Genomic DNA, 11,426 nt, shown 5'->3' on the forward strand with positions numbered 1-11,426 from the left:
TTATCGATACTGTAAGAAGTTCTGCAACAATGTCGGCAGCTGGAGCTGTGGGATGAGGTGCAATCTGGGTCTTCCTATGTAGTTTCGGATACAGAGTCGGCAAAGTTGGCAAAGAGTGCTTGGAGTAGCTACAAAAGACAAGAAAGTATTTGTTAATTAACATCGAAATGGGTTTTTATATGCTAAAAGATGCATGAAATCAACCATAAATAAGCTACAGTGCTTTCAAGCAAACTAGGGCAGGATGACCACTATACCAGGGGCATTTGCAAAAGCATTTATATTGCTGTTATTTATAAGCTTTTATTATTGTGGTATATTCCATATGGGTTCTTTAAAAAAAAAGATTGATTTATTTATTAGAAAGCGAGAGCACGCACGGGAGGGAGGGGCCGAGGGAGAAGGGGAGAGAGAGAATCTCAAGCAGACTCCCCACTGAGTGTGGAGCCTGATGCGGGGCTGGATCTCATGACTCTGATATCACAACCCTGAGATCTTGACCTGAGCTGAGGCCAAAAGTCAGACGCTTAACCCACTGAGCCACCCAGGGGCCCCTGTATGTGGGTTCTTTAAAACATTAACATCTTCAGGCTTATGATACTATTGTTGCGTTTAAAACCTCAGAAATAAATTCTGCTTTTCAAGGAAGATAGAACTCAAAAGCCTCAGGAAGTGTTAGGCACTAAGGGGGGAAATTTTAAGTTATATTTTTTTTCCTCAAATTAGGTTTACTAGTTAAGCCAAAATGAATTTTATTATAGTGTCTGAACCAGGCTTAAGAAATTCTGCTTTGGGGCGCCTGGGTGGCTCAGTTGGTTAAGCGACTGCCTTCGGCTCAGGTCATGATCCTGGAGTCCCGGGATCGAGTCCCGCATCGGGCTCCCTGCTCAGCGAGGAGCCTGCTTCTCCCTCTGACCCTCCCCGCTCTCATGGACTCTCTCTCATTCTCACTCTCTCTAATAAATAAATAAATCTTTAAAAAAAAAAAAAAAGAAAGAAATTCTGCTTTGGTGGTGTCTGGCTGGCTCTGTTGGAAGAGCATGCAACCCTTGATCTTGGGATTGTGAGTTTGAGATCCACATTGGATATAGAGATTACTTAAATAAATAAAACTTAAAAAAAGGGGAGAGAGATTCTGTTTTAGAATAACAAAAGTCTTAGGTGTGAAAATATTTCCTGACTCCGTTTCTACAACATATCAAAGAAGCTGCATGCCCTTAGAAAATGGGACATGTTTCCAACTATTTATGAGCAGACATTAAACAGAATTACATATTATGTATTGTCAAAACAAACCGAACCTATTTAAGTTAACCAAATGAATATGAAGTTTAGGTACGGTGAAAAAAAGAAAATTAAGATCATGGTGGTATCTTCTTTATAGATAGAACCTAAGTTAAAAAATTATCTGCTTTCACACAAAGTATTTTAAATGTTATGCCATTATCAGTTTATATGCCAACAAAAAGATTTTCAGTTTTGTCTATTTCAAGCAAATGTATTTTTGTGTTTTTAAATGCGCATGTATTCTTACCTTCTTGTTGAAGCAATAACCTTTCCACCAAACTGCTAGAAGTAGCTACATCTACAGGTCGCAGAAGCTCTGTGTTTTTGGCATTGATATCTGCTCCAAATTCTAGCAGTAAGTTTACAATTTCCGTGCTGGACTGTTGGGCGGCAGCGTGTAATGGAGTGTCCCAATATTTGCCTTTTTGTACATCAGCACCTGCATGTAAATAGGGAATGATGATAAATACAAACAGAAACTGTTAGACCACTCAGTTACCTCAGTGCAGGTAGAAAGGTGTAACACCAAGAGGACCTCACTTCTGTCTGTAATGAGTTATTTCTCTTTCATATACATATATATATATATACACACACACACACACAGATATTAAATCTTAAAACTTGGTACATCTGGGTAGAGAGTACACAGGCTTATGTTCTCTAATTTTTTTTTCTCTATGCTTGAAAGATCCCATAATACACAATATTTTTAAACTTTTTTAAGTCCCCAAAGTAATCCTATTAACTAGTATTATAAACAGTATTATAAACAATTAGGTTCGTTCACATCTGTTTTCATCATAATTAATATTTCTTAGGATTGTTATTAATGCTCTTCTTCTTTTCATTTATTTTGAGGCAATAGAGCTCTTTTTGTTTCCTGGATAATTCATGAATCTAAATGTGTGAGCTATTTAGGTAAAATGAATATAGATTTTCCTGTCACTTCTCACTCATATAGTGTAAGTCAATAAATATATAAAGGCATTGAGTTTCTTTAAGTAAAAAGGCACATTGTATTTCTACATGCCAAGTAAGTTTTTAAAAAAATCTTACATTAAAAAAAAAACCTTATCTGTTAAATTATTTATTATTGCATAGTTATTTTTTCTTAGTGTGAGCCCTGGCACGTGGTGATCATTCAGTGCATGTGCGACAAATAAATACTGTGTAATACTGGAAAGAATAATAACCTCATTTTCCAGTACATAAGTGGTCAGGACACCGAGAAGTATCTATCAGTAAAAATGCATAAGTCCTTTCAACTCTGTTTTCTGATACTATCAGTAAAACTAATGATGTTTACAAGAAGCAGTACATTTTAAGAGTCCCTTTAGGCCTTCCTGCTACTTTCAAATCTCAATAGATGTAATTGTTTTCATATTTTTTAACAAATATAAAATGTTCAGTGAAAGAATGATAGTCCATAACAAAATCTCCATAGAGAAAGCATAAACTCTGTTGGTTATGTCAATTTTATGGGAGAACAGAGCCTGATAATAACAATCAGTCCACAATTACTAACAGCACTTTCTCAGTATCTTTTTTACCCAATATAAAATATTTGGTGGAAAGAATAACATTCACAGCAAAGTAAAAAAAAAAAAGGCAATAAAGAATAAACTCTTCTGGTTATACAAGTTCATGAGAGATCACAGCCAGAAAATAACAATGTGTCAATGATGACTAGCAGAGGTCACGTTTAAGACTCTTACTGGATGTAATAGGAGTGAACCAGCAGAGCAGAAACTGCCTACAAGAAGCTTATAATTTAGCTAAGATAATGTGAGTAACACAGGAAGAGGTTACTAAAACTGTCAGTGTATATCAGAGGCCAAATGATTCCATAAACAGTAAAGAGCCTAGAAATCCATTTACTCATTTTACACATATTTTAGGTCCCCACCACGTGAGAGGCACTGTGGTAGGGAAAGGAGATGATGGGGGAAAGGACTTAATCCACATCCTTAGAAAAGCTCCCATTCCTATAGCGGGAGAGGCCACTATGGTCTCAAAAGATTAGGACAAGTTTCTCAGGAGGCTAAAGCTGAACCTTGGGGAACTGATACATTTCAAGTAAGAGGAAAAGACCATTCGGTCTATTTTGGTAAATGGGACAGGACAAAGTCTGGGAAAGCACATGAGTTCTTACGATTGGTAGAAGATAAGGTAGCTAGGCAGTTACTATCCCTAAAATTTCTTTTGATGGATTTATTCATGGATAGATATATATTTGGTGACATTATATTCAACCTTGTGGTTTTAAATTTTATGACCTTTGTAAGTAGGGCTTTTGGACTTGTGGGGTGAAGTAGAGTTACCTAGAATGCAGTTCTTTTATTATTGGTTATATACTTACATGGGACAATGCTTAGAATAAGAACTTTTTTTTTTTTTTTTTAAGTAACCTCCACACCCAGCGTGGAGCCCAATGCAGGGCTTGAACTCTAGACCCTGAGATCAAATCCTGAGCTGAGATCAAGGGATCAAGAGACAGACGCTTAACTGACTGAGCCACCCAGGCGCCCCAAGAACACTTTTAGCAATGAGATATCTTTTTTTTTAAATTTTTTTATTCTTATGTTAATCCCCATACATTACATCATTAGTTTTAGATGAAGTGTTCCATGATTCATTGTTTATGCATAACACCCAGTGCTCCATGCAGAATGTGCCCTCCTCAATACCCACCACCAGGCTAACCCATCCTCCCAACCCCCTCCCCTCTAGAACCCTCAGTTTGTTTTTCAGAGTCCATCGTCTCTCATGGTTCGTCTACCCCTCTGATTTCCCCCGCTTCATTCTTCCCCTCCCGCTACCTTCTTCTTCTTCTTTTTTTTTTTTCCTTAACATATATTGCATTATTTGTTTCAGAGGTACAGATCTGAGATTCAACAGTCTTGCACAATTCACAGCGCTTACCAGAGCACATACCCTCCCCAGTGTCTATCACCCAGTCACCCCATCCCTCCCACCCCACCCCCCACTCCAGCAACCCTCAGTTTGTTTCCTGCAATTAAGAATTCCTCATATCAGTGAGATCATATGATACATGTCTTTCTCTGTTTGACTTATTTCACTCAACATAATACCCTCCAGTTCCATCCACGTCGTTGCAAATGGCAAGATCGCAATGAGATATCTTTAAACAGATTATTTAGAGAAATAAATAGGGACCTGAATCATTGCTTGTGTGTATGGGCAGAATGGGAGATGTTGTAAGGAAAATTACCAGCATAAAGAAGCTTCCGGATACAGTGGAACTGCTGTGACATACAAGCCACATAAAGAGGAGTCCCCAAATGAGGAATGTCTTGGTCAACGTCTATGCCCCAGGATATCAGTATTTCTAGGCATTCATGGTGACCTGCCAACACAAGGTAGAAATGAGTTTACTCTTCTTCAGTGCCCATCCCCTTGCACTTCACCCCATGCTGTTCCTGGCAGTGACTCACTGGAAGAAAAATGGAGCACTGCATGTTGCTAAAGGAACTTCCTCTCCTTGTCACTGACTCCGATAACTCCGTTACCTTTACTGGCGGCCTCGTGGGTGGGAGAAGGAAGACACGACTCCAGCTGGGGTTTGGCACCATATTCCAAAAGAAGTTCCGTACAGCTAGCACTGCCTTGTGAGCATGCATTGAATAACGGAGTCACTCCATCTATTGTGATTGCATTTACCTAAACCAAACCAAAGTTCGAGACTGAGATTCACAGTCCCACGTGATTAAGTGCGAGGCATTTAAAACAGTTCTACGATCCAAGAGGAATCATTGGGAAAATGTGTGCAGTAAATATGACCAAGTATATTTAGCTCCTACACATCAATAAGCAAAGCTTTTAAAAGCCAAGAGAGAAACAGAAATATGATGTGGTAGGTAATTTGCAAGAGTGGGCATGCAGCTAGTAAATGTCATGAAAATAAATATATACTCCAGAATCAAATACACAAAAACTAATTCAATGGTTAGGTGCCTTTCACTTAGGAAAACAAGTCCACAAATGCAATGTTGACAAAAGTTGTGATCAGGTAGGTCATCTTGCTGGTGGCAATGTGAATTAGTGAGCTTGGAAATTCTCTTTCTGAGAATTCATCTAAAGAAAATCATCCAAAAGACGGGCAAACATTATAGGCATAAAGAGGTCCACCCATTGCTATTTAGAATCACGAAAGCAGGAAATAACTTAGAGAATGTTCTATATTATTATGCAGCATGCTAGCCATTTTTGCAATGATTGGAAATCCTTCTTAGAGTGCACTGAGAGGACTGAAGCAATGTGACTTTTACTCTGCTATTTTTGAAAACTACTAAGAAGGAAAGAAAAGCAAAATGAGAACTTTGTTCCATTCTCTTAGTAGGTGTGAAATTATTAATGGTTTTCATGGGTACCTACATTAGCTCCAGCTTCCAGTAGAGTTCTGGCGCACGCCACATGGTCTCCGAGGCAGGCTTCGTGTAAGGGGGTGACATGGTCTATAGTTACTGCATTTACATTATAACCCTAAAAATGACATGAGTCATTTTGAAAGGTGAGCAAAAAGTTATATGAAATCATCTTTACAAATGTGATATACAAGTGATACACAAGATCAAAGACTCTCAGGAAATCAGGTTTAAGTTCAGCAAGAGAGGCCAATTCCGATGCCATAGAGTCAATCAATTGTCAAAACTCCTCATTACTGTAATGCCACCAACCCCAGAGTGCCTTAAGTATTTTGTTGAGGAGACTGTGAATGTTTTCTTTAAATTCTGCTTAACTTTCCTTTGGTCTTTATGGATTGTTTGATTGTTACTGTTGTTTTGTTTTTTGTTTTGTAGAACTAAAGATTATTTATAGGCTGGATCACTTTTTTTTTTTTAAGATTTTATTTATTTGACAGAGAGAGACACAGTGAGAGAGGGAACACAAGCAGGGGGAGTGGGAGAGGGAGAAGCAGGCTTCCCGCCGAGCAGGGAGCCCGACATGGGGCTCGAACCCAGGACGCTGGGACCATGACCTGAGCCAAAGGCAGACGCTTAACGACTGAGCCACCCAGGCGCCCCATGGATCACTTGTTTTGATTGGGGCTGTAACATTACAGGTCAGTCCAGACCGGGGGGAAAAATACTCTAAATTGTAGTAAGCTGCTTTGTGAATTTTTGTCACTAGATAGGAGTGACAAAGGTCTATACTAGGTTGAGAGCTCTGATTATGAAGACATTTACCCTTGGGTTTGAAGCCCTGTTCCATAATGCAGTAATTATTTTAATTTGGATGAGTACATTAAACTTTAAATGTTAGGGTCATCATGGGGATTAAATGACATGACGCATGGATAGCAATTATTGTTACAGTGTCGAGCATATGGAGAGCGTCCCGCTTTATTTTATTATCCATTCAAAACCAAGTAAACACTTTAAACATCCTTATTTCAGTTAAACTAATGATATCAGGCTAAAATAATGAAATCTCATTAGGACATGAGACTCTCTGCTTTCTTGCTATTTTTGACAACTCACTATCTATTGACAATCATACTAAGCACTATAATAGGAAGATTTTTGCGGCTGAATCCCCATAACATATTAAGGATTACCGTGGTTTGTAATACCTGGATGGACAGGAGGAATCTTAAAATGAAGGCAAGAAAACAGCCACGCCAAATCTTGGTCACTAACAAGTGGCAACTTTTTAGATCCCTTCAGTTATCCTTTCAAAGATTTCGAATTGTCTAGCCAGCAGTCAGCCTCGGGGAGCTAATTCCTAACTGCCACACCCTCGGGTGACCAGGGGGCAGAGCATCTGCGAAGGTCCAGATTCCCTTTCACTTCGGGCTTTGGGGGCAGCCTCAGACTCTTCCTGTCCGGTGTGTCAATGGATATGAGATACATGTCGAAAAATATCCTAGGACTGCTCTCCTCTCAAAGAACTGCGTGACTCTTTCAGTAGGGGGTGGGGAGCGAGGGGTTACCTTTAGAAATTACTGACTTTTTTGCTGGTGGGTTTTTTTTTTTTTCCCCCATCAAGTGGTGAGCAAACAAAATGGCCGCATGGTTATCATGGAACTGGAGAGCCCTAAAGGAGCATCTGGTCCTACGTGTTCCCTTTCTAGATAAGAAAATGAAGGTCAGCTATGTTGTGATTCACTCTAAGTACCAGCCTGGAGTCCAGGTGCCTTGAGTCCCAGGGCAGCACCACCTTTCCTTCCCTGTCAGCCATCTGAGAACATCCCCTTCTCCCTGACACTGGGAAGGACTAGGACAATGACTTCCAGCTCTGGGTGTAGGTTTGAATCACATTGGAAATTTAAAAAAATGCACAGGCCAAGCCAGAGTCCTTTCCATTCAGATGAGGCATCTCTGCTTTTCTCTGATGAGTCTGAGGAAGAGGTGGGTGGAGAAATTATTGTTCTGTCCCGTCCGTGGGCAATTCCCCACCACATGTTACCGATTAATGTGAAAAAGATTGCTTAGCCATCTGCTCTGATGATCCCTTTTTGGCTATTTTATGACTAAAACTTCCTTTGCAATTAGCTGCCCACATTGTATAGAGTTAAGCATTTCGAAGTGCCTAAGAATAATATGTACAACCGATTAACTTCTTGCTGAACTAGGTCTATCAGGGAACAAGTACACCACATGAGAAGCTTGAACTATTGAGACATAAGATTATACCAAAATATTTATAAAGACATTTCAAAGACAGATGGGAACTAGGGACCTGACTGATATAGGGGTTAAAACAAAAAAGACTGGTGACATTTACTAGGCAGCTTTCTTGTTTTTGAGTTGATTACTTTTGAAAATTAATGTGCTATGCTCACAGGCAAGGGGCATATTTCAAGCCATAAGTAATATTTTACCTGTGATAACAATGTTCGCAGAGCGAGAAGACGACCTTGACTTGCTGCTTCGTGCAGTGGTGACCGATCTGCCCAGGAACCTGGTGGGAAAGAAAGAAAAGATCTGTGAGTCATCTGTTTTAACCCTGACAGACACAATCAGTTCCTGTGGCCACTCTTCAGAGTCCGTGTTCAACGAGGTGATCGAGATAACTGTACCACATTACCAGGAAATCTGATTCTTGTCCACAGGATCCAGACTGGCAGTTCCCAAACACAGGGGGTTATAACGCATGTTCTGGAACTGACCTATCCCAGAGCTCCTGGACCTTTTGAACTACCCTCCAAAGAAGGGAAGGATTAAAGTCGCCTGATATGCCACAAAAATATGGGCACTTTTAGCAGGGCTAGCAGCTGGAACACCCACTCTCTACATTCCATCCCCGCCCTGCTTGTCCCCTCTTCTCACTGCAACCCCAGACTGCCCTGCCCTTACAGTTTGCCCTAGGGTATAAGGGGGCTGCAGCAGGTTGCCAAAGGAAACTGAGTGGCTGTTCCCTAAGTCCTGAACTGTGGAACAAGCCGGGCGGGCCCTAAAAAGGGGTGTCACAGGTTGGGAGGAGCAGACTGTCGTCGGCGTTGGAAACAGTCTTGAAAAGTGCTAAGGGCTCACTCAGGGCTTACTGATTCTCCATGTACCGGTGGCCAGTGGATGATGGTACTGTCCCCTCAACCCCATGCCCTGATGAAAAAGGCACTGACCTGCCATGTCCCCCCAAGTTCCCCCTCCTTACATGCCTTTTGCACCCCTCCCATTTGAAAAATCAGTGCCCTCCCATGTGGAACCCCCCCCTTTCCTTCTCTCCCCCTGTGGTCTGCCCTGGAGGTTTTATATGATACTGGGTGGGTGCACAGTGATTTTCTTGTAATTCAAACAGGATCAGCACAGTTGATTCTATATAATGGACTTGAGAGATCATGTGGGAGGTTTTTAATGTGATTAAACATGCAAACTATGCAAATCAGAAAAACATTAATTTAAAGGGTATCAGTGGCTGATACACTGAAGTAAGGCTGACTAGGGAGAAAATCTTCCCGATGTAATGGGATTATGTTTGCTAGTATCTGTCTTCTTATCTTCTACCTCTTCCTCCTGTTTTGGATCCCTGAGACGCAATAAATAAAGATAATTTTTAAAAACCCTGCTAATCAGTCCGAGTGCAATTTCAATAAAGTCACTTAGTTGTTAGAAACATAAATTTTATGAAAAGCATGTCTAAAGCTTCTTAAATAGGTCAGGACAATTAGTGGAAACATGGTAAGGAGTCGCACTTTAGAAACCACTTCATTGCTCCTGTGTTTTCATACCTTTGAAAAAGCCTACACGTAGACCTAGGCTTCTACACTGTGGTCCTACAGAAGAACTTTGCCAAAACACCTTAAGGGAGATCCAAGCGATTTCACTGAATAAACTGTGGGTCACACACGTATCACAGGATTAATGAAACGCCCAAGGGAACCTGGTGGAGAGGGAAGAAGTCAACTGCCAATCATCCATGTATTTTTTTAATATCCAGTGATATCATGGGATGTTATGGAAGCTACAAATCCTAAGGGCAGGGGCCAGACCTTCTCTTCTCCTTACTGTACCAGTAGGTGGGGGGCCAAATAGCGAGGACTACGTGCACGACAACCGCGCAGGCGCGCTGAGCATTCTCTCATTTCCTTCTCACCCACGCTCAAGTATACGGTTGTTGGTTCTATTCTAAAGCTGAGGAAGGAGAGCCAAAAGGAGCGAAATCATTTAAGGAGAGTCACATAATCTAACTAGAGTTGGTCCTCCTAGTTATGACACTGCAGTTTTCCTGTCCATCCACCATGATTTCTTGCTTATTCGAAAGGATTAGCAAGCCAGACATCCAATTCTTTGAGCTCTCCACTGAAAGAAGAGCTACTGTTATTGGCTCTGGGGTATTCTTTCCTTCCAGTATGTGACACTCCTATTATATAGTGAAAAGAGAATTGAAATAATGCACACCAGTAAACATTTGTTGATAAGATCAAATTTGGTGACAAAGCAATAATTCTTAAGAAAGTGGAACATGATTTCTTACTAAAGGAAGTGCAAAACATCCTAAGTAATGTTATTTGGGGGAACAACCATGTTTCAATTTCAGCTTCTAAGATGAAATTTGATGCTTTAAAAATCATACACATCTGTTTGTTTTATCATTAAACAACTTGACTGCAAAGTGAAACTCTGGAGGACTTCGAATATAGTATCGATTTTATTGTTAATACTTAAATAAGAAAATTATAATATTAACTTTCTAAAGAGATCATGTAAGTTCAGCTTACTCAGCAGAGCAGTGGTAAATTAATAAAGTTAAACTAACCAATGCTTAAATATATGAATTTAAATAATCATTTGTAGTATTTATAATGATCATGTTCTCCCTCCTGTATAACGACTTGATAAATTTCATTACCTTCATTTATCTCTAAAAGATAGATGTTGAATCACATGGCGCCAAATCATGATTGCTGCCTGTTCTTTCATTGCCACTAGCTAAAGGGCAATTGACCAGATGTTGGGATTGGGAAAAGCTTAGAGAAATGGTCTTTTGGATCCATTTTGGGCTTATTTCTATCTGGTATATTTATGAAGACCTTTAAGGGGCAGCAAAGCTAACAGTATTTGCAGCCAATGGGAACTCCTCTGCATACAAATGTGTTTGCCCATCAAAAATATATTAGACTTCTGAACAATTTCAGCATTGCTTGCTTCACAAAGAAAGGAAAAAAAGAAAAGGAAAAGGGTCATTTAGAAAACAGACCACAGAAGGAACAAAATAAAGAAATGTGAGTATTTCAATGTAGTGCCCCATAGCCCAGCCACCACGTTTCCCCTCAGACTGGCCTGCAGTTTCTTGTCCCACTGTCCCACAGCTTTCTGACCCACTGACATTTTCTTTATCACCAAGCCTTAGGCCTATGACGATGGGAAGAAAAAAGGCTGAAGGCTATGTGTATTTGCTGTTATTTCTATTAACATGACCCCCAATGGCAAGACAGAGGAGTTAAATGTCACAGTAATCTGCAGGAAACCCCCTTGTGGGGGTGTCAGTGACAAAACCACTGGAAATCGGCAATGTTGGATGAGGAATCCCTTGGCCCATCAGGCAGGGACAAAGGGTATGAGAGTGCACTGCCCTGTTGTTTCCTGGGATGAACTCAGCTCAGGACACGTGCATGGGACCCCTGCTGTCTGTCATTCCTTCAAGAATTTGCAGTGGTTTTGTCACTGACACCC

The 11,426-nt window shown here is 40.4% G+C and overlaps 1 protein-coding gene across 1 annotated transcript in view; it reads right to left on the reverse strand.

Moving 5' to 3' along the window:
* ASB5 (ankyrin repeat and SOCS box containing 5) overlaps positions 1-11,426 on the reverse strand; it is a 49,624-nt gene continuing 38,198 nt past the window's right edge. Inside the window, exons 2-7 of the mRNA XM_021694238.1 lie at positions 8,135-8,214; positions 5,686-5,793; positions 4,821-4,971; positions 4,523-4,657; positions 1,535-1,726; positions 1-128 (exon numbers count right to left, since the gene is read on the reverse strand). Coding sequence (XP_021549913.1) covers positions 1-128; positions 1,535-1,726; positions 4,523-4,657; positions 4,821-4,971; positions 5,686-5,793; positions 8,135-8,214 — 794 coding nt within the window. The remainder of the gene's footprint in view (positions 129-1,534; positions 1,727-4,522; positions 4,658-4,820; positions 4,972-5,685; positions 5,794-8,134; positions 8,215-11,426) is intronic.

The sequence above is a fragment of the Neomonachus schauinslandi genome, chromosome 2 (genome assembly GCF_002201575.2).
Source record: "Neomonachus schauinslandi chromosome 2, ASM220157v2, whole genome shotgun sequence".
In the NCBI taxonomy this organism is placed as follows: domain Eukaryota; kingdom Metazoa; phylum Chordata; class Mammalia; order Carnivora; family Phocidae; genus Neomonachus; species Neomonachus schauinslandi.